This window comes from Boeremia exigua (genome assembly GCF_020726555.1).
Source record: "Boeremia exigua strain MPI-SDFR-AT-0100 chromosome Unknown C7974scaffold_2, whole genome shotgun sequence".
Taxonomy (NCBI): Eukaryota; Fungi; Ascomycota; class Dothideomycetes; order Pleosporales; family Didymellaceae; genus Boeremia; species Boeremia exigua.
Window position 1 is genome coordinate 3,004,607 of NW_025763519.1, and position 23,933 is coordinate 3,028,539.

General features: G+C 42.2%; 4 protein-coding genes across 4 annotated transcripts; 3 read left to right on the top strand and 1 right to left on the bottom strand.

The window, feature by feature from the left end:
• Positions 1–403: 403 nt before the first annotated feature.
• On the bottom strand, positions 404–1,189 carry C7974DRAFT_328998 (uncharacterized protein). The gene is made up of 2 exons (XM_046139049.1): positions 558–1,189; positions 404–507 (listed from the first exon to the last, which is right to left on the bottom strand). The coding sequence occupies exons 1-2, from the start codon at positions 1,002–1,004 to the stop codon at positions 481–483; spliced, it is 474 nt and encodes a 157-aa protein (XP_046002089.1). The 5' UTR covers positions 1,005–1,189; the 3' UTR covers positions 404–480.
• Positions 1,190–1,576: 387 nt separating this feature from the next.
• C7974DRAFT_386781 (SNF2 family N-terminal domain-containing protein) lies at positions 1,577–7,111 on the top strand. The gene has a single exon (XM_046141095.1). It carries the CDS (start codon positions 1,748–1,750, stop codon positions 6,926–6,928), a length of 5,181 nt encoding a protein of 1,726 aa, XP_046002090.1. The 5' UTR covers positions 1,577–1,747; the 3' UTR covers positions 6,929–7,111.
• A 2,904-nt stretch (positions 7,112–10,015) lies between these two features.
• C7974DRAFT_386783 (uncharacterized protein) lies at positions 10,016–11,436 on the top strand. The gene has a single exon (XM_046141096.1). It carries the CDS (start codon positions 10,087–10,089, stop codon positions 11,389–11,391), a length of 1,305 nt encoding a protein of 434 aa, XP_046002091.1. The 5' UTR covers positions 10,016–10,086; the 3' UTR covers positions 11,392–11,436.
• An 84-nt stretch (positions 11,437–11,520) lies between these two features.
• Positions 11,521–13,455, top strand: C7974DRAFT_469295 (cytochrome P450). The gene is made up of 3 exons (XM_046146424.1): positions 11,521–11,812; positions 11,861–12,489; positions 12,543–13,455. The coding sequence occupies exons 1-3, from the start codon at positions 11,704–11,706 to the stop codon at positions 13,335–13,337; spliced, it is 1,533 nt and encodes a 510-aa protein (XP_046002092.1). The 5' UTR covers positions 11,521–11,703; the 3' UTR covers positions 13,338–13,455.
• The last annotated feature ends 10,478 nt before the right edge of the window (positions 13,456–23,933 follow it).

A 23,933-nucleotide genomic window follows, 5' to 3' on the forward strand; every position in this document is an offset into this window, starting at 1 on the left:
GGCACTTCTGTAGGATCCAACTCATGCTTATTCCAGATGATAGGCCGCAAGAGTATAATGAAATAGCTGCACTTCAATGCGGTTCATCTTACAATAGACCCCTTGAAATACCGTCACGCCTTCTTGCCCGATGTTGCAATGTTGTTAAGCAGAGAGGTAGATTTTTACCTTGGTCCCAGTCATGGGCATTCTCTTGACACAGCCCCCGATCTAACAAGATGCTAGCTCTACTGTCTGTGTACTCTTCGACACATCTTGCACGCACACGACTAACGCCAAAAACAGAAAGCCGTGACTGGCTACAGAGCTTCTGTGGATGGGGCGGATGGCATCCTTGCAGTTGGTAAGATTCTCCGAGTTAGGCTAGAGGGGCATAGCACAGGTGACGTGGGTGTTTAGCATACGCAGTATAACAAATGAGAGAGTTGATTGCACAATCGACTATTGGTATCTACACATGGCTTCTTTCAGTCTCCTCGTCTACCACTCCGCGCCGGGCTTTCTGGCCTGTGGCGCTGTTAGCAACGGTTGAGCTGCCGTTTGGCAGGATAACTTACCAGCATAGCGCCTTTTCCTCCAAGCTCGGCCTCCAGACCGTCAGGGTATGTCTTCGGAGCGCTGACCTTGTCCGGATAGACCTGCTTCACGGCAACGCACAGGCCAACGACTGTCACGACGAAAGTGCCAAATAGCACGCCACCCCATCCAGGTGTGAAGTGGTTGTAGTCGTGCAGCGAGACAGCACCCAGGATGTCGTGGTCCTCGTGGCAGGGCTCGCCGTAGTTGCGGCGGTCCTGTTTGTCCCACCAGTCGGCGTAGGGGTCACGGTTGCTGCGCTTCTCGAGGGGAGGGTTGATGTAGCCGCCGTTCTGGTTGGGGTCGGCCAGCTCGGCGCGCTCGTGTGCGGTGAGTGCTGTGCGGCGCTGGGTGAATTGCGGGACGGCGGTCGAGCGCAGCACAGTGCTGGGGAGTGGGCGAGCCGCTGCGATGCGCCGGGAAAGCATGCTGGAAGCGCGTCGGCAGCTTTGGGAGAGCAATTGAGCACGAGGTGTACGTGAAGGCGGAGTTGCGGGGGCGGGTGTGTAATTGCTGGTCGACCTGAGGTTCGTGGTGAGCTCGGTCTTGGCGCAACTATGCACTATCCCCCATTGGGTAATGGACTGATGTCACGCAAGTAGGCACGAATGGTGCGAAGTAGAGTGTGCGGACAGAGTCGCGCCTGGGACATGTTCAGCGAATGCTCGGCGTGGCCTACATGGTCGTCAGTGCCACCAGGGACGCCGACTCTATGCGGCCGCAGAGCATTTGCAGGCTGCTTCTGCAGACGTGGCTCTGCGTGTAGGGATGGCAGGAGTAAGGGTACACTGTAGCAGGAGTAGCTTGCAACTTGACTACGTACACTCTCACGACCTCTACTCTCTAGCACTGTGCTTATAAGTGTTTACTGAGGCGCAGGTTGTGCCATGCTCATCTGGTGGTATGTAGGTACTTCGTGCTTCGTACTTACTGCGCTCGCGCTAGTGCGCGTGAGCCAATCCGACTTTTGGAACCCGGCGTTGGATCCTCACAACACAAACACTCGCTTGCCGCTGCAGCACCAACGCGAATTGCTAGCGCGAATCCGAGAGCAGCAGCATTAACGGCACACGCAGGCGGACTGCAGGGCGCCTTTTGCGGGGCGATATATGTTGTGTGCGCCGGGCCGTCTCCCTGCTGCGAGGCTTTCCGAGGCAGCATCCCTCTCTGAATGGAACCGGGCACGCCTGCTGGCGACGCGCACTCGACCCCCCACCACGAGCCCAGCAGCGCCGACTCCGAGCACGCCGCGCCCCATGGCGCCAGCACCCACACCGACGTCAAGGTGCCGATTAAAGAGGAAGCCGCCGCCGCCGCCCTCGATGGCATCGATGACGCGCGTGTCACGCCGCGCCCGGCCAAACGGCGGCGGGTTGAGTCGTCCACGTCGCGCTCCACTTCACGCGCCGCATCGCCGCCCTGGAAGTCCTTCAGCGCCCACGGGCCCACGACCGTCTTCGAGAACGGCGTCCGCAAGTCGTCGCGCGTGAACAGAGACGCGCTCCCGCCGACGCCCGAGCCGGCCAAGCGCGCTGCGAGGCACGCGCCGAAGACGCCGCAGGCCAACGGCGCGCCCAAGAGCGGCACGCCCAAGAGCGCCGCCGCCGCAAAGAAGCTGGGCCCGCCCAACGGCGTCAAGAAGCCCATACCCGCGCCTGCCAACAAGGCCTTTGCCCCTGCCTTGAGCACCCCAGCCTCGCGCAAGTCGGAGCGCCAGCGCAGACCTCCAGCCCCGGCCCCGGCCCGCGCATCGCCACCAACATCGCCGGTCCTGCGCCATGCTTCGCCGGAAGGCGCGCGGAAGCGCACCGCCCGCACTCGCCGCGCCACTCACACGTCCACCCAAGACACGGCCGACCATCTGTCCATGACCGACCCCCACGACCCGGACGGCGGCCTCTACGCTGAATCCCTCGATCTCTCGGCGTCGGCGCCACGACTCCGCCTCAAGCTACGCAAGCTCGATCCTCCCAGACGCCACCCTCTCCATGCGCCGCCAGCCGCGAAAATCGGTTCGCTCGAGGCCTTTCTTGCCCAGGACGACCCGCTCGAGGGTGAAGAAGCACAGCGCATAACGGACAAGAAGGCGGTGGAGGAGGCCCAGCGTCGCATGCGCATCGAGGATGCTGCCGAACGTGGCGTTTTGAGCCAGGCAGTCTGCAGTGTCTTTGCGCCGGAGCCTGCCCCAGAGCCACCTCAACAGTACGGGCACTGGGACCACGTCACTGCGCATGCCCTGCATTTTGGAAGATTGCTGTGCGACGAGAAGAGAAACCACAGGCGTATGGCCAAAGTCCTCGCGCGCGAGGCACAAGATCGCTGGGCAATCAAGTACAAGCGTAAGAGCAAGGATGAGCTCGAACAGGAAGACACAGACCGGCAGATAACGCGCTACAAGCAGCTTGTCAGGGACGTGAAGGATGCATGGGCACTAGTCAGAGTCGAGATTGACAAGGAGCGTGTGGCCAAGTACGAGGAGGAGCAGCTCCAGCTCGGACACAAGGCTATGGATGACATGTTCAACCAAGCACAGGAGATTCTTGGTCGCGGCGTTGCTGATTCAGCGTCTTATTACAGCGAAGACCGCGAGTTCGAGGACGAGATGGCTGAGTTAGGGAGCGAAGCGTCTGATACGTCTAGGGTTCGGAACGACGACGACATAATGTCCTCGAGCGACGATAGTGAGGACAACGATCGCGACGACGATGACGATGCGAATCTCACCGCCGAACAGCTTCGCGCCAAGTACGAACAGTTACCCGAGCTCCCGGACAGTAGCTCTGGTGATGAGGACTCTGACGAAGGGGGCAATGCTGAAAGGGAACCAGACGAAGGTGCGCCCACGCTCACATCCACGTCAGATCCTGATCTCGAGATGGATGATTTCTCTGCCGCACCACGTGGACAGGGAACCCACCGTAATGGCTGGAGTACCAATGAAGATGAAGACGAGGATAAGGCTCCCTACATCAATCCCGCAAACGTAGAGCTCGAACAAGTCGATGATGCATTACTGGACTCTGATGACCAAGATGATGGCTCTGGGTCTGGCAGCGAATCTTGGCCAAGCGAGGACTCAGAAGACGATGAAGACGATGACGCAGAACCAAGGACTGGGTCATCTGATCACCACACTGACAGTGAGGATGAGGAAGAGGATGGCGGAGACGATGTCGGCCTAATAGGCTTCCTCGGAGCCGGTGACATTGCGAAATTGAAGCATGCCGCGAAAATGTCGATCGAGACAAAGTCCGAGGATGCCGCGCAAATCAATGGAACGAATGGCCATGCTTCTACTTCCGAGGACAGCACCATTCGACATATCGGTTCAAAGAACGATTTGCAGACTCGTACAGACAGACACGCGCACGAAATTCACTCTGTCACCGACGAAGATTCCAGAAAGATTCCCTCGGCCTTGGCCAATGAATTGGCTTCCGAGCAGACGCCCACAGAAGACATCGTGATGGAGGTCGAGGAAGATGAAGTCGAAGAAATCGGAAATGGGCCCCATCGATCTCGCCAAAACTCGTCACCTCCACGCGCCGAGATCCCACCTCTCCTACGAGGCACTCTTCGTGAATATCAACACGGTGGTCTGGATTGGCTTGCGAATCTGTATGATACAGAGACGAACGGTATATTAGCTGACGAGATGGGTCTTGGCAAGACTATTCAGACCATCTCACTTCTTGCCTACATTGCTTGCTTTCGAAACGTCTGGGGCCCGCATTTGGTCGTTGTCCCCACCAGCGTCATGCTTAATTGGGAAATGGAATTCAAAAAATTCCTACCTGGCTTCAAAATCCTCACATACTACGGCGATATCAACGAGCGCAAGCGGAAACGTATGGGATGGCGCAGTACTGGCAAAGATATGTACAACGTTGTGATCACTTCGTATCAGCTCATTCTGCAGGACGCCGCAGCTTTCAAGATGAGAGCTTGGCACTATCTTATCCTCGACGAGGCTCACAACATCAAGAATTTCAAATCGCAGCGATGGCAAACTATGCTTACACTGCGAACTGAGCGACGACTACTGTTGACTGGCACGCCTTTGCAAAACAACATTGATGAGCTATGGTCATTGTTGTACTTTTTGATGCCCGCAGGTTTTGCCGGCGAAGGCCGCATTGCCAACCTTGATGAGTTTACTTTGGCACTAAAGAACCCAACGTCGCAAATCTTGGACCAAGGCCGACAACAACTAGATGCTGAGGCGCAGAAAATCGTTACGAGACTTCATGAGGTCTTGCGGCCATACTTGCTACGCAGATTGAAGTCAGAAGTCGAAAAACAGATGCCTGGAAAGTACGAGCACGTGGTTTATTGTAAACTTTCAAAGCGACAGCGACAGCTGTACGATGGTTTCATGGGTCGTGCGGACACGAAGCAGATCCTTTCATCCGGCAATTACATGTCGATCATCAACTGCCTTATGTCACTACGAAAGGTATGCAACCATCCAGACCTATTCGAGACGCGCGCCATTGTTACCTCGATGGCGATGCCAAAGTCTGTAGCAGCTGAGTTCGAGATTAAAGACCTATTGATCCGCAAACGGCTACATGAGGGCCAGGAAGATAAAAGAGCGGATCTTTGTGCTCTGAACTTAGTATTCGCCCAACGGGAGCATACTCAGATGCGGCATGCCAGACGTTCGCAACAGATTCGTGCAACACGGCCTCTGGAAGATCTAATTGAACGGCAAACCCGTCGTATTAATAAACCCTCCCCAACAGCTGCGTCCTGCCTGCAGTCTTCTATATCTGCACTGGCCCGACGTGAGCAAATTGCCGTCCGCGAGCATCTCCAGAGGTGCCTGAACCTCACTCGTTCCAGAACGCAGTTCCTCCCGGTTTACGGAAAAGAGATTATTGATGCTGTCACTGTTGATTGGCACTCGTACACATTCGGTCCTCGTCGGGCTGGCATCAAAATACTCAGACCTATGCCACCACCAATGAATCCTTACTATCCCATGCAGTATCCGCTGCAGACGCAGCCCATGCCAGTATATCCGTCGCTTCCACCCAGTGGCAACAACCACCAATTCGGGCAATCGACCACCATCATTTCTCCCAAGGAAGACGAACATCAGTACGACATCGTTCGCAGACACCACGGCGATCTTGGTTTCCGAACTCCCAAATCGCTCCGTGCTACAAATGAGTGGTGCACCGAGCAAGTAACTCACTTTTTCGACATGATACCCACACTCGAACAGCGTGCAGAAGCCCTACAGCCTCTGATCTCTCAATTTACATGTACAACCCCGGCGGTCGCCGCCGAGGAGCTCGCTCCGTTAACATTGTCGAGACGTGGCGTAGCTATGGTCAGATCATCAGAGATGGCCTCTGAGCGCGACCCTTTTCACGAGGTTCGCATGCGTCAGTCTATTGCTTTCCCTGATAAACGTCTACTGCAGTATGACTGCGGTAAACTCCAAAGACTTGCGACTCTTCTTCGCGATCTCCAGTCCGGAGGCCACCGTGCCTTGATATTCACCCAGATGACCAAAGTGCTTGATATTCTGGAACAATTCCTTAACATTCATGGTCATCGGTATTTGCGTCTCGACGGATCTACAAAAGTAGAACAGCGTCAGATCCTCACCGATCGATTCAACTCCGATACCAGTATATTGGCATTCATTCTTTCCTCTCGATCTGGTGGTCTCGGCATTAATCTCACAGGTGCCGACACCGTCATCTTTTACGATCTGGACTGGAACCCTGCAATGGATAAGCAATGTCAAGATCGAGCCCACCGCATAGGCCAGACCCGCGATGTCCATATCTACAAGTTCGTCAGCGAATACACCATCGAAGCCAATATTTTGCGCAAATCAAATCAAAAGCGACTGCTCGACGACGTCATCATTCAGAAAGGTGATTTCACAACTGACGCTTTCAACAAGGTCACATGGCGTGACGCCATAGGCGACGACCGCGGCATTGATACCTCGGACGAAGCTGGCGCAGCTATGGACAGAGTACTCGACGAGCGTGCTGGTATCCTCGGTGATGCTCGTGTAATGAACACCGTTGAAGATACTGAAGATCGTAACGCGGCTTCAATTGCTCAGAAAGAGATAGTCGACGAGATTCATGATGACCAGGTCGACTTCAACGAATCTAGCAACGCCACGAGGGCTGCATCCGATGCTGTCGCTGCCGCAGAAGCCGAACTGGAAGGCTTAGTAGACAAGCGGCATGTAGACGAGTACATGCTGAGCTTGTACAGAGAAGAGTATGGCAAAGAGCCGTATAAACCGCCGACAGATAGGCAGAAAAGAAATAGAAAGGGACAGGATCCACATGTGAGGCAAAGAAAGAAGAAGTATTAATCTCACTGCCTGGGGTTGGGTGACGTTCAGTAGAACGAATGAGCGGACCTTGTAATGAGAACACGACTGTATTAGTAGACTGTACACAAATTGGGATAAGCAAATGCGTCCTATACCTTTACACACACTCGTCTGGGATTCCAAAACTCTCACCAGAATGTTTCGGGCGTAGCAATCACTGCGATACTTGACCTTTTTCTTTAGTGATCGTTGCTCCGCCCTAGTGGAACGCAGGATGACATGTGTAGAGTTTGTCCGTGAAATTATCTATCTCACCATATCTACCTGCTATGCCCATTTACCACAGCATTTGTTGACGGGGTTCGTCGGAAAGAGTAGCCAGCAAACTTTCATTGCTGATCAAAGACTGGTGAGTATTGTATTGTGATGCCGTATGAATCATTCATCATTCTTGGAGCGTATCCACCCGCAACAGTGCCTTGAACGGGAGTTGACTCTTTCAGGAAAGACATTGGTGTCATCTTCTCCCTTGTACCGAGCTGTAGGCCGAAGCTGCCTGGTCAATATCATTGAATACGTTCTGTATTCCAGGGCAAGACTGATCCGCTAGACTGATCCGCTAATCGTCGGGGGCGGAAAAAGCGTGGCACAGGAAAGACATGTGGCCGAGATGGGGTGGGTTGAATCGTCCGCCGTAGACAATGACTTCTGCACTGCAAAGGTGGTTTTGTGATATAGTGCTGTGTAACTGCAGGCATAGTTTAAGAAGGTGATATATATCAGGTTGTTGAAATGATGTCATTACGGATTCGAACGTCATCTGTTTCAAGTGTGGATTGATTTCCACGTGGGAATGCTGTCAGGGTTCTGTCAAGATCTTACCTCTGAAGAGGAAGGAGCACACCCAACACCTACGCTGGACCACGCCCCACCCCCACACCTGCAACTGCATCTGCATCTATACCTGCTATAGGCTTATACATATATATGTCCCCTACACGCGTAGGTCATGCGTGCAGCCTGCTAGGGTCAAGGGTGAAGGAGTAAGGCCTCACCCGAGCATGCAGATACAGGGTGTTTTGGCCCTATTGTAGCTAAGACCTAAGAGCGTCTATATACTAGCTCTTGATATACTACTGTAAGGCAACAGACCTTAAGATCTGTCAGAGGTTGAGAGACTTATTATTATAGACAGGAATCAACTTCTACAATAGACAACACAGCCATTAGGGGTCTCTAAAACAGCGCTAACATCAATTTAGACTTAAAATAGTCGACTCGCAATCAAAAAGCCCCCGTGGCGCGCTACAGTACTTTGTTCGGATGACTTTTACGAAGGGTTGGGACAGTGTCCGCATGATCGAAGATCGGAGTTGGAGTGATCACGCGTCCAAAGCAGAAGCGTTCTGCGCCTTCAATGTAGTTGTCTGATTTGGAGTCTGATACTGTGGTGTTGTGACGACAGGTGCACAAGCTGTGCAGGCTCGAGACTGACTAGATCAGCACAATTCCTGGTCAGATCTTCCCCATACCCTTCCTACCTCGTCCATGTCTGCGCCAAAATAGCCACGGTAGCCCAGAAGAGCAAATTATCTTCCCATACAGCGGATCGATCTCGCCAGGTGGCACGGTTGCCTTGGCTACAAGATGCATCGCGGTGTCAGAGACGGTACGCCGACGGGTTCAACATCTGGTCGCGAACCATCGAGAGTCGAATTGCGCAGAACGCACTCAACTGTTCTCGATTGTTTGAGGTGATCCGTGCTATTGACCCGAGTTGGTGCAGAAGTCACAAGTGAACAATCCAAAGCCGCGCCTTGCATCGTGGTGTCTTGACCGCTCGACTTTTGTTTCGCAACATCGCGATTTGCGTTCAGTCAGTAATGCACCTTCAAGGGTAAGACAAGAAACAAGAAAGGATGAAGCCGAGTAACCTGTTTACTTATTCACGTAGTGGGTACGCAATTGAAGGTACCTGCCAAGCTAAGCTGTTTTCACCTGCATGTTTTGAATGGACTCCAGCAGTATTTTCCTCAAGTTCACATCATTTCAATACGGTACCAGATAGTCCTTTTCCATTAGGGGTCATCATAACTATGAACCGATACATTGAGAGCTATCGTCGAACCCAGCAAGTGTGGATGGTTGGCGGAATAAGCTGTAGTCGGATCTTGGCTGGCTCCCATCCTTGATCTCAGATGTTTAAACTCTACGCCTTCAATCTCTGGTAGACTATTTATTTTCAGGCGTGTTCTTTTGTTGCAAATCTACTTTTCACTCCTAGCAAGTCTGGAATGAGAACAAATGCTATAAGAGCGTATGAGACCGCCGTCTAAGGACTGTCAAATAAGAAGGTGATATGATACTTGAACTTCAGGTTACTGTAGCTACTCCAGGTGAAGACTGATTCAAGCCAGGAGTACCGCTTGACGACCAGCCTCGAGTCTCTCTGGGGCCTGGGGATACTGCGCCCAGACACATGTGATTAGCCACTTAGTAAATCGAAGTATCAGACAGGAAGGATCAATAATCTCATCTGGGTGCAAACACTTGAACGGAGTGGTGCAATCGTAGTTCTGCGGCTTATCAGCTGCCATAAAGATACTTACCTAGGTACCTAGGTAGGCAGGGTGTTTCTTACAAAGTGCCGACTGGTCGTATCTGGGTGCAGTACTTCCGTCACCACTCTTTTTTGTTACGGACTTGGTTTGGTGTCGAGACGCAACTTCAGAAAGCTCGTTGATCCGTGCAGAAGCCAAGCAGCAGACTGCACGTGGGTGGACTCCAACCACAAGCGCGTTAATTTGCTACTAAATGTTATCGCAGGTGGTTCAACGTTGAGGCGCAACTTCAAAACGGTCGTTGATTCGTGGAGAAGAGCAGCATTCTTAACGTGATTCTTGGACTTGTGGTCCCCGAGGTCCACTACGGGACACATGGCTAGGCAAGGGATGCATGAGTAGACGATAAGCCAATCCGATCCCGGCATACCCCATGGGGATAGCGGTAGTGATCGTCATTACGTGGGCGACTTAACCTAGTGACGTTGATTTGTTCGGCACAGCGTCACCCGAAGGCGACGGAGAACTATTCAACCGACGCCCTTTCCCCTTTCCATAAATGTTGGTCGAGACCGACTACCCAACAAAATATTCATGCTCCAATATCGGGCGACAAAACCCAGCCTTTAAGCAATCATGGCCGACGCACGGCCAGAACAAAAGAGATATGCCCTCATCGGCACCGGGGGACGTTCAAGCTTCTTTTACACGGCGATCGCGACGACTTACAAGGCCACCTCACAAATTGTGGCCCTCTGCGATACCAATCAAACACGGCTCGACTATGCCAATGCACAATTAGAGTCATTGGGTCACGCCAAAGTTCCAACGTACTTGGCGAAAGACTTCGATCACATGATTCAGGATACCAGACCGGACGAAGTGATCGTAACTACCATTGATCGTACACATAACACATACATTGTCCGAGCTCTCGAGCTTGGCTGTAATGTAGTCACCGAAAAGCCCATGACCATCGATGTCTCACGGTGTCGAGAGATTTTTGACGCTGTGGAGCGAACTGGCAAAAAGGTTCGCGTCACGTTCAACTATCGATATGCGCCACACAATACAAAAGTGTGGGAACTCTTGCGTTCGGGTGCAATTGGAGCCGTCACAAGCATACACTTCGAGTGGATGCTCAACACGTCTCATGGAGCCGATTATTTTCGACGCTGGCACCGCGACAAGCGAAACTCAGGAGGGCTGTTGGTCCACAAGTCGACACACCACTTCGACCTCGTGAACTTCTGGCTCGGCTCCCGGCCAGAGACTGTGTATGCACAGGGTGACTTGAAATTCTACGGTCGAGAAAACGCCGAAAAGCGTGGCGTTACAGAGTTCTACAGTCGAGCACATGGCAGCGATGTTGCCAAGTCAGACCCTTTTGCGTTACACATGGAGACCAACACCAAGTTGAAGAACATGTATCTAGACGCGGAACATGAGGACAGCTACTACCGAGATCAGAGCGTGTTTGGTGACGGCATTACTATCGAGGACACCATGAGCGTCATGGTCCGGTACCGGAACAGTGCAGTACTTACGTACTCGCTGACTGCCTACGCGCCGTGGGAGGGATTCCGTGTATCGTTCAATGGAACTGGCGGCCGTTTAGAGATGGAAGTGATTGAGAATAGCTATGTCAACAGTGGTGGAGACCAGTCTCTTGAGGGCTCTCTCGAAAGTCGGAAGATTACGTTAAGAAAATTGTTCGAGAAGCCTACAGAGATTGAGATACCTACAAGTGTGGGTGCTCATGGTGGTGGTGATGAAGTGTTACTTGCAGACTTGTTTGGTGAGCGAGGGGCCGAGATTGATCAGGACATGAGGGCTGCCACGCATGTCGATGGAGCACTCTCGATCCTGACAGGCGTATGCGCGAACAAATCCATCGCTAGCGGGCAAGTGGTAAATGTGCGCGATGTGTTCGATTTATAATTACGAAGTACTTGCGTCGAAGTCTCCAAGCCAATGAAATCAACGATTACAAATTCATACACGTCACTAGCGAGAAATCACTCCTAGCATTGGAGTATATGTACTAAGCAGTAATACGAACAAACACAAAAAATTGTTCCTGAAAGACCCAATACTGGAGAGTTTGACTGCACAGAACACAGACACGGGTAGGTGGTGGCAAATTGGAATGCGGCAGGATGCCTAGCGAAGATTTGCCCCGCACGTAGTACAGCTTGTTTGAAGCAACACCGCACAACTCGACATCATCGCTTTGTAGGTGGATACTGCAGCATGTCACTGGTTCCACTTGCTGTTGTGATTTTGCTATTCTTTGTAAGCCGCGCCATATACCGGCTCTGGCTCAGTCCGCTGGCACATATCCCAGGACCCAAAATCGCCGGTAAAAGGACTGTGCAGTTCATCAATCCCTAGCTGACTGCTCGACCAGCCCTGACGTCTTGGTACTGCGCCTATCATGATATTGTTCGTGGTGGACAGTACGTGTGGATCATCGAGGCCATGCACCAGAAATACGGTCCAATTGTCCGAATCCGACCCAACGTTGTCCACGTAAATGATCCGAGCTTCATCGAGCAGCTTTATCCACAGTCGCCTCACGTGCGTCGTGAACGTGCGCAGACAGTATTGAACCTATTTACCAAGCATCTATCGGTGCTCCCAACTAAAGATCACCAACTTCACCGTCAGCGTCGCGCTGTACTGAGCCGCTTCTTTTCACAGCAGAACATTCGTCGTCTGGTTCCAGTTATCAACGAGACACTAGCAAACTTACTGCATCGTATGGAGGGATGGGCGCGAGACGGGAATCCTGTTTCATTCAATGCAGCATATAAAGCTGCTACCAAAGACATCATTCAAGTGTACGCGCTTGGTGATGGTCAAAGATGCTTGGAGATGGAGGACTTGAACGCACCATTTTTCGACGTCTTACACTCAGAACGACTGATTCATATAAGCGTTCACTTCTACTGGTTCACGAGTCTTATATCGAAACTACCTCCACGGATCCTTGTGTCCTTGAATCCCTCCATATTGGCGTTTATTGGTTTTGTCGAGGTACATCATTCTTGATTCTGGTTAACAGACCATGAGCTGATTGTAGATTATAGGATCTGACCACCAAGATTGAAGACATTCGCCAAACCGATCAAGAAGATAACTCGAACCATACGATCTTCCATGAGATCCTGCGCAGTGACATCTCTCCCGAGCAAAAAACTACACCCCGCCTTGCTGACGAAGCAATGGTCATTACTATTGCTGGAGCAGACACGACCGCTGCAACCTTAGTTGCACTGACCTATCACGTACTGAGCGATGCTTCTATATTCAGGCGGCTTAGGCGAGAGCTTGAATCTGTGATGCTTTCCCCTGACCACGCCCCGGACCCAAAAGCTCTTGATGGACTACCTTTTCTCAATGCGGTGATCGAGGAAACGCTTCGTCTTTATCCTACTGGTACGCATCGTCAGGATCGAGTCGCTCCAGACGAAGTGCTTGTTTTCACATATCCAGATGGAAGGAAAATTCACATACCCGCTGGAACAATCGTTGGCATGACTGCACCGCTGATCAATCGACATCCTGCGTGGTTCGATGATCCCGAGATGTTCAAGCCTGACAGGTACCTAGAAAACCCTAAGCTGCTCAGGCGCCACTTTACCTTCTCCAAGGGTATGCGTCAGTGCCTAGGCATGAATCTCGCATACCAGGAACTGCAAACGATTACGGCCGGCATCTTCCGCAAATACAGCCCCTACGAGAGTAATGTAACGGATCAGAATGGACCCACGCTTGAGCTATACGAAACCGAGATTGAGGATGTGAAGATGTACGCTGATTACGTTACGCCAGGCTTGCGGCCTGGCAGGCATGGTCTAAGAATACGTGTCCGGCATCCATAAGAGAGATGTATTTATTGGAGAAAAAAGGGGTTACAGGGGTTTCCCTAAAGGGCTACCTTAGCCTCTTATTATGTTTACCTTAGGCTAAGGCTAGGCGCATACAGCCCCTATGTAGACTCTCTAAATTTTAAAGAATTATTAAACTTTTGTAATTTATTTTATATTATATCTAATAATTCTAGCCTAGGGCCTAATCTACCCTAAGTTAAATTTATATTCTAATTTTATAAACCCTCTCTCTCTTCTAGATTTTAAGACAAATTTTGCTAAGTATACTAGTAGCAGCTAATATTATTAAGTAACTAATATTGCTAAGTAACTAATATTATAGAGTAACTAATATTATAGAGTAATAGTAATAATACTAATACTATAATAATTAAGTACTACTTAGGTAGCTATTTAGTAGCTTTAAACCTATTTATATTAATATATTATAGTTATCTACTAACTAAGTCTATTATACTATAGGTCTACTAAACACCTAGAACCTTATACCTAGCAACCTTAGATATTAAAAATTATTATAACTAAGCGCTACCTTTTAAGCTTAATATACTAGATACTTTTCTCTCTACCTCTTATATAAGTCGTAACCTAAGCTACTCTATATATGCCTTATTTACTAGCTAATTATAATTAGGCCTAACTACCCTACCTATAGTAATCCTATTATAAATAATTTAAATTTACTAGTTTATACTTACTCTCTCTTATATAGTAAGAGTAGGTATATAAGCCTATACTACCTTCTAATTAAACTAGACTAGGCCTAGCAACTTATTTAAGGTTAAGGTAACTATTCTATAGGAATATTTAGTAGTGTAAAGTTATTAAGATAACTTAAAATACTCTTTACTCTAGTAAATTCCTAGTTAGGTATAGCGCTTAGGTAATTACGCTATATAATCTCCTTACTCTAAAGAGTATTTTCCTATGCTTACTAAGCCTATAGCTCTACTAGTTCTAGAGATATTAATTGTTCTATTCTTAGTAGTATAGAGAAGCTTCTAGAATAAGCTTATAAATATATACTACTATTATTAGTAGGGATTATATATAGACGTATAATCTGCTTACAAATCCTATTAGTATATTACTAATAAGAATAGTCTAGTATTGTCTAGAATATTCTGCTTAGTAATATAGTAGGGAGGAAGAAAGTATAAGTACTTCTATTCCCCCCTATATTATTCTATACCTAGCAACTAAGAATTTAAGTTATATATACTATTATAACTTACTCTTTTTATATCTTTATTATCTCTTTAGGCTATACGCTTCCCTATTAGGAAATTACTAGTCTAGTAAGTCTAGGTCTACTAGACTAGGGAGAAAGTAGACTAGTCCTCCCCCTACTTTCTTTATAGGTTATAAGCCTAGCTCTTTATAGCCTCTAGAGAAAATTCTATAAGTCTTAGAAATAGCTATATTTAGTATAGCTACTGCTTATATAAGTAGCTTACCTAAGCAATAGAAAGGAGTAGAAGGTTCTAGAAACTTCTAGGATTTTCTATCTCTATTATTATCTACTATTAGTAGTAGATATTCTTCTAAGAACTAGATAGTTCTAGAAGATTCTAGAAAGTTAAAGCAAGAGAGTATCTTAGAGAACTCTTCTAAACTTTCTTCTACTTACTCTACTATTATTAGAGTATAGAAGTATAGTAAACTAGTACTATTATAGTCTAGCTTACTAAGCAGTATCTACTATTAGTCCCTATTCCTTAGGCCCTTAGTAATAAGGATAACCTAAGATACTAGAGCACTAATTCCTATTCTATTTAGCTTCTAGTAAGACTATAATAAGTCTATATATTTAGCTTATATAAGCTCTATATTTAGACCTCTATTAAAGGCATAGGAGGGCTATAGTAGTAATACTATAGCAAAGGCTCTAGGTAGACTCTAGAACTAAGAACAAACTAGGCAGTAGCTATACTATAGTATAGTATAAGCTATAGAGAATAATATACTATAAAATAGATACCTAAGAGACTATACTTATAGTATACTCTATAGTTACGCTTCTAGTAGCTTAGCAACCTACTAGTAAGTTACTATTACTTAGTATATTATTGCAAAAATATACTATTTCTATATAGGTGTAACAACGCAGGTAATAAGACCCTCTAATATAGTTCTAATTCTACTATAAGGTATATAGGAGCACTAGAAAAGTTAATAACTAGGGAGAATCTTATTCCTATAGGTCTTATATAAAGAATACTTAAAAACTATCTATCCTAAAACTACTGCAAGCCTACCTTTTATACCTATAAGTCTTAGTTAGCTATAGATAGATAAGAAATATTAATAAGGGTAAGTTAGAACTAAGTTAGAGAGGTGTTAGTTCTAGATAGCTATAGATATGTCTAAGACTTAATTTAGAATTAAGCTAGAGCTAAGTTAGAGGTTATTTAAGTTAGGTAGTATCTTGTTTATAAGATTTAAGATATTAATAGTTAATTCTTATATTACCCCCCTTCTTTATAGCTATATTATCCCTAATATAGTTAATTAGCCATATGCTTATCCCTGCACTAACTTAGTTCTAAGCTAGCTCTGCCCTGCCTTACTATCTCTTTATTTATACCTTATTATTATTTATTTGCTATATAAATATTAATAAAGGACCCTATATTTATATATAGCGCGCGCTTAGCAGCAGCTAATAAGGCTGCACCTAGCTAAGTTAGAAGGCTTATAAGTCTATAATACTATTTATATAGTAATTTTGCGTCCCTAGTATAACTAACTAGGCTTAGTGCCTAAGCTAGTAGCAAGGTATAAACAATTACGCCTATATACTAATATTCTCTAATAGATACTACTTTCTACTATAAGTTAATATCCTTAATTTTTACTTAGGCCTCTACTAATCCTTCTCTAGGCTTATTTCTTAGTTACTATACTAATACTAGTCCCTCCTAGCGCTCTTGCAGTAGCCTATTAGGTTATCTACCTTTAATCTATGCGTGCCCTAGTAAAGGGCAATTAGATTAAATAGAAGTTTAATTTAAGAACCTTATCCTAGTATATATACTATATATAGTAGAATAAGAAGTATTAACTAGTAATATTATTATAACTTTATCCTACTTATAATTATATACTAACCTAGGAAGGTTCTAATTTATATTAGTTCTAAGTATACTACTCTTAAGGAGGCACTTAATATATAGGTTAAGGCATTAGTAGAGGATAAAGAGAGGATTTTAGCTAGGGAAGCTACTGCTATAGAGAAAGTATATATAGATATATAGTGCAACGTTTATTAGGCAGTGCTTAAGCTTTCTAGTGTTATATAAGTAGTAACTATATAACTTAAGAAGGTGTTAGTAACTAGTATTCTTCTATACTACTTCTATATATAACCTACCTATAACGCGCAGGCTTAAGAGATATTAGAGAGGCTTACTAAGGAGGTAGGTATCCTAATAGAGGAGGTCTAGGTGTTAAGAAAGGTAGTAGTAGACCTTTAGCAGATATATAAGGCTAGAGCGTCTACTTAGAGAAGTAGTTCTGCTACTAGTAGGAGTTAAGGTTATAGTTTATAGCATAGTAGAGGTAGTTATTATATATAAGGTAGAGCAGCATAATAAGATAACCTTAAGATGCTAGATAGAGGGGACAAAGAGAGTAAGCTTTCTAATATCTCTTCTAACCTATCTAATAAAGAACTCTAGTTAGAAGACTTACCTAACCTAGCTATGTTATAGCTTTAATATATATTAATATTTCCTTTATTTTAGGCATTTATAGAATAGGTTTAAACTAGAGGCACTTAATACTATAGATTTTCTTTATTATAATTAACCTTACTATTTTCTCTATACCTACTACTCTCCTTGCTAAGTTAATAACTACTATAAGAGTTTAGGTAGAGAACTAGGTTAATATAGGTGCTTATAGTAATATAACTATAACTTATAAGGCGCATACTTAAAATTAGTAGCTAGGTACTAAGTTAGGTCTAGGTTATATCTAACCTAGCTAGTATAGTATTCTAACTAGTAATGCTTTATCTAGCTACCTAAGATCTCTTATACTTTCTACTTCTTTACTCTATTTATAGGAGTGCCTAGAGGCTTTAGTATAGGTTAACTAGGTAGTAGATTATATAGGTCTTTGTATAAGACGTCTAGTATAAAAATATTATATATCTTTAAGCTAGTAGGTAACCTTAAGTAGTATAAGTAACTAACTTCTTTAATAACTTTAAAGGGACCTTACTAAAGGGCAGCTAGCTTTTAGCTAGGCTAGTTATTAGCTAGGTTCTATATTAATAGGAAGACTTTGTCTCTAACTTTCTAGTTTACTAGAAGCTAGTAAATATCTTTTATAATTTATATCTAGGTCTAAGCTACTTCTAGGTTATCTTTAGCTACTTTCTAAGCGTTATATATCTAAGTTGCTAATGCTATAGCTTCCTTCTAGTTAAGGATTATTATAAGATCTATCCTTAGTTCTAAGAGAGACTACTGCTAGCTTTAGTAAGGTTTGCTCCTATATAGTAACTAGTATAGTATTATTCCTAGAGAGGAATATAGTAGTATTATCTAAACTTAGTCTATTATTAGAAGTAATTTAGACTAGTTATTCTAGTAGTATAATATAAAAGGGCGTAAATATTAGTTAATATATTTGTTTATAATTTTAGTTTAACTATTATAGTAGAGTGTCGACTACTTAGTGCGACTTAAGGCTCTATTAGGACTAGATGCAAGGCATATGCACGTAATAAAGACTTATAGCTTAAAAGACTAGTCCTAATAGACTATTAGGAGAGTTAGATAATATACTATACTTTAACTATATATATTCCTACTACTATAAACTAGTATCTCTAGCGCATCTTAAACTAGCATCTCTTTAGATTAGAAGTCTAAGCTGCTGCTATACTAAGCCTAATAACCTATTAAGCTATACTATAGACTTTTACTTCTATATATAAGTTTACTTTCTTCTTTTCTTCCCTCCTATCTAGATATAACTAAAAGATAGTTATAATATAGTATAAAGAACTAGTTAGCGTAAAAGGGAGGTATCTATTCTAGCTTAAGAACGCGGCAAGCGTATAGGTGCAAGATTACTCTCTAGCAAGGGAGATCTTAATAAGCTAGCAATAGGCCTAATAATCCCTTAGTAGCAATAATAGAAAGAAATCTAATTTATGTAACTATAGCCTTATAGCATATCTAATTATCTATTAGAACTGCCTTTTAAAGGGAATAAGATTAAATAGTATATTTTTAGCAGTTCTAGGACATATTATTAATTATTATAATTATAATATATGCTCTAATCTTACTTATCCTATTAGTTATTAAAGATAAGCTCTAAGCTATATCTAATAACTAAGATTTTAGTCCTGCAAGCTTAATAGAAGGCAGCATTATAGCTATACCCCTAGGTGCTAAAAACATAGCAGGCTAGATAGCTCTAGACCCCTTTATCTAGCAACTTATAACTAATAAGCTATTAGTAATTAGCAATAACCTCTAAGCCTTCCTTATAGATATTATAAGAGGAGTAAGCTATATAGCATAAGCTAATGCCTAGCGCACTTATATAAATAAGAAAGCACCCTTTACTAATATCCCCCTTATATTTAATAGAGATAATATTACCTTATTCCTTAAGAAACTTAAGTAGCAGTCTAGCTTCTATTAATAGACTATTAGAGACTAAATCTTGCAACTTCTTAGCTACTATAACTATACTTAGTAAGATATTATTAAAATAAGTATAACTAACTTTATAGTTGCTTAGAACGCTAATAACTAGTTAGGCGTAAAGGAAGTAATAAGGAAGCAATTTTGCAATCTTAATTAAGCCTAACAAGAAGAGACTAAGGAGTTACTGCATGCCTAGTGCATAATATGCTTAGTAATAACAAATATGCCCCTATAAAGCTACCTTAATAGCTTTAGGCCTTAATTCAATTAATGCCTTAAAGCAGGTATAGTCTTAGAGGTATATAAAGGATTCTACCTTACTAAGGGACTTAATAAGTAGCAGCTTAATAAAGTGCTAAATAAATTTAAGTTAACTATAATAAAGCTAGAAGAGTTCTACTATACTAAGATTAAGCCTTTTCTTAGCAAGGCTACCTCTAGAGAAGCTAAGATTAAAATATTTAATCTAGCTTTTAAGAAATAGATAAGACTAAACTCTAATAGACTATTAGCTAATAACTTATTAGAAACTATAGGACTACTACTATTTTAACTAGCACAAATAGACCTAAATAAGGTGCTTAAGCAACCCTAAGGAGAGCATAGAGTGCAGATGCTACTAGAGCATAAGCCTACTTAAGGAGAGGTAGATAATCTAATTAAGAAATTCTTACGCGTTAAGCTTAATAGAATAAACCTATTACTTATTATGCAGGCTCTATAAGAAGCAGAGCTACTAGCTAATTTAGAGGTATAGAAGGAAGTTATAATAGCAGTAAACTAAGTAAACGCACACTAAGGTGTTATTAGGACTTAACTAGTAATAGCTAGCTATGCCCTACTAATAACTAATTTTTAGCCTACTCTGCTACTAATAAACAATTTCTAACTAGTACTATACTAACTAACCTATAATTTAGCAGCGCCTAGAGCCCTAATAGACTATTAGGTGTATAGAAAGCAGGGATATATAGCTACTAATTATAAAGATTATATAAAGCTAATTTAAAATAAGTAGATATACCTTAACCTAAGGAACTATCTAGCATAAGGAATGCAAGAAAACCTAAAAGAAGAAGTATAGAGTATAAGTAGGATAGTAATTATATTATTAATTATTAAGGGTATTAAAAGCTAGCTTTAGGTAAGTAGGTACTAGGTAGTTAATCTACTTATAATAGTAAACCTATATAAATAAGAAAATAAGAACTAAGGAGTTATTAGGATTGCAAGCAATATAATTATAATAGATAATAATAGCATATTAGTAGCAGGTCTTCTAGAAGAAGATAACTACTAAAGAAATATAGAATTTATAATAATAGAAACTAGTCTAAGAATGCAAGTTAACATAATTAAAATAAGGTGCGAAAACGCAGCTATTACTAAGGCAGCATTAGGACACGTACCTATAGTTTAAAATAGAAGATAGAAGGATAATAAATAGGTTAGCATAAAGCCTACTAATAATAAAATAGATGTTAATAGCTTTTCTATAGAGTAATAGATACTAAATACAGTATGGAAAGTTAGGCTGCTTAACTGCCTTATAAGCGACCCTAACGCGCTTATAAAATAAGTACTGCAGATAATAGTAAAAGTCTTACTATAAGACCTATTAGCGTTAGCGCTAGAACTATATAAGAGAATAACTAAGCTATATTATGCATAAGCTAAGGCAGAGGAACTACTAACGCCTAAGCCTAATAAAGCCCTAGTATTTAAAGTTAGCAACCTAACGCTTTTCTATCTAGAGTATATATATATAGAAGCATATAATAGTATAATTATATAGATAGGCACTTATAAATTAGGTCCTAATAGATTATAGATTACTATGCTAATACTGCTATAATAGTACTAAGTAGCATATATAGAGCTAGAAGATAGAGAATAAACTATAAGCTAATAATAAGAATATAATTAGGAACATAGGTTTAAGCATGTTTAAAGAGACTATCCTAGAGCCCTAATAAGTATTAGAGATATAAAGATATCTGCCCTACTAGACTTAGGGGCTAAACTTAACATAATTCGCCTAAAGATAGCATAGGTAGCAGGACTTGTTATTACTTTAATACTATAAGAAATAGCCTTATCCTAGCTATAAGCTACTAATAGGTTATTTAAACAATTTAAAGGAATAATCTAGCAGGCCCTAGTAACTATTAGGAATATTAAGATCCTAATAAACTTCTTTATTTTAAAATTATTATTAATACTATTTATACTTAGAAACCTATTTCTAGCAGACGCCTAATATACTTTCTAATACTAAGCTAATAGATAAATAAGGTATATAGTCTACTTAGAAGATTATATGTCTTATGCAACATTTATAGCTGCAACTAATAATATAGTAAGTATAGTTACTTAAGGATCTATAATTTTAAAAGGATTAGGAGTCTAAGCATTAGACTTAAGACTCTAGGCAAGCAAGACCTAATAATAGCAAGTTCTAATAAACTATTAGTTATATCTACCTGCCTAGTAAGTAGGCATAGGCAGCCTAGGCAAGCAGACTATTTAATACTTTTATAAGTAGTAGATAAGAATTAGCACGCGCTATATATAGCTAGGTGTATAGATAAGGACTTAAATAATATACTACTTAACCTTACGCAGCTGCGCTAGGCAGAAGATTAATATATAATAAAAGAGGCAGGCTTCTAGGAAGGATTCTAATAGACTATTAGATACTAAGTTATAATAATATATAAGTCTAAAGTATGCAAAGTATAACTAGTATATAATTTGTTAGTTATGCCTTATTAAGTAGAGGGCAAGCCTAACTAGAAGAAATAAGCAGGCAAATAGCAACTACCTAATAGTAATTAATCCTAGCAGTAATTTACTAAGTATATTACGCCCTAAATAGCTAAATTCCTATTAGAATAATATATAACTACTAAGCAGCTCTAGTAAATAAAGATTATAAGTTAGCTATAACTATAAGAAAGGGAAATACTAGTAAAAGTATTCTACTATTATAAGGGGGCACTAAGCTTTAACTTCTCTAAATCTAGACAAGTATATAGTAATATTTGTTTACTAGTTTGCATTAATACTATTAAATATAAGGTATAGAAAGAAGGCAATTTTCTAATCCTAAGGAAGCTTTAAGTAGAGGTAGTAAATATAATTTAAGAACATATAGATAGGGAAGTGCTAGAATACTTAAAAAGCCAATATAGCAATCCTTAGTTTCTAGTTAAAAAGAAAGATTATAGGTATTCGTTAATTAATAACACCTAACAAATTAATAAGGTTACTATTTATAATACTAACCTACTACCTAACTCTAATAAATTTTCTAAAGAATTTGCAGGATACTAAGTAGTATTACTAATTAACTTCTTCTCTAGGTATAACTAGGTTAAGCTATATAAGGACTCCTACCTATTAATAGCATTTTATATACTATCTTATAGGCTAGTGCAGCAGTACACACTCCTAATAGGCACTATAAACTCTATTATAGAATTTATATAAGTTATTATAAAGATTCTATAAGATCTTATCCCTGCAGCTAGTATACCCTATATAGATAATATTACTATTAAAGAACCTAAGATAGACTATAAAGGAGAAGAGTTATTACCTAGGGTCTAAAGGTTTATTAGGGAGCACATCATTAATATAGACAAGGTACTTTAAAACCTTAAGTTAGCTAGAGCAACTATATCTAGATTTAAAAGCAAATAGTACTATAAGAGTATAGGCATTATTAGGTATGTTATTAATAAATATAGAAGACACCTAGTATAGAAGAAGGTTTATAAGATCCTAGAATAGCCTACCTATATAAGCCTAAAAGATATCTAGATATTTATTAGGCTCTATATTTACTATAGAGTCTAGATATTAAACTTTGCTATAATTGCAGCGCTACTCTTTAACTTGCTTTAGAAAGATAAGGATTTCTAATAGACTATTAAGGCTGCTAACGCAATAGCTATGCTTAAGTAGCAGCTAACAACTATACTAGTATTAGTCTCTATTAACTATAATAAGCCTTTGCGCCCTATTATCATTTCTATAGATAGTAGTAAAAAAGGATAGGGAGCAGTAATCTAGTAGAAGGACCTAATAGGACATTAGCACCCTATATAATATAAATTAGGGGTATAGTTAGCCTTAGAGCAAAATTAGAATTCTAGAAAATATAAGTATAAAGCAATGCTGCTAGCACTAAAGAAGTTTTGCCCTTAGATCTATAGCATCTATTTTATAGTTAAAACTAACGCTAGAACACTAGTAGATTAGCTAAACTATAGTATAACTAACCTATCTAGGGCATTAATAACGCGTTAGCTAGCACTACTAAACATATAGAAATTTAAGATATAGCATATAGCAGAGAAATAGAACATTATTATAGACGCGCTATTATAATAGCTAGAAGAACTAGGATAGACACCCCCTATAAAACCTAAGAATAATATAGAGGAATTTATTAACAAATAACTAGGAGTAATATAATTATTAATCCTAATAGAGCCTTAGACGCTATAATATGCGCATATAGCTATTAAGATTAGTATAGAAGTTTAGCCTAATCTTTATACTAATAAGTTTAAGGATATTATAGAATAGCTATTAACTATAAAGAACCTAAGACACCTTTTAAAAGGTAACCTCTAAAAGCTATAGAGAAGGGCCCTTTAATTTATACTAGTAGATAAAACTCTATAGGCAAAAATAACACCTAATAGACTATTATAGCAAGTAGTTAATAATCCTAAATAATAGATAAAGATTATTACTAAGCTATATAATAATTTAAGTTCCTATAGCTAGGAGGGCATATAGCGCAAGGTATAGACATAGTACTACTAGCTAGGGATATTTTAGCAGGTGCAGAGGTATATTTGCAGCTATAAGGAATGCTAGGTACACTTAATAAAGCAGTATT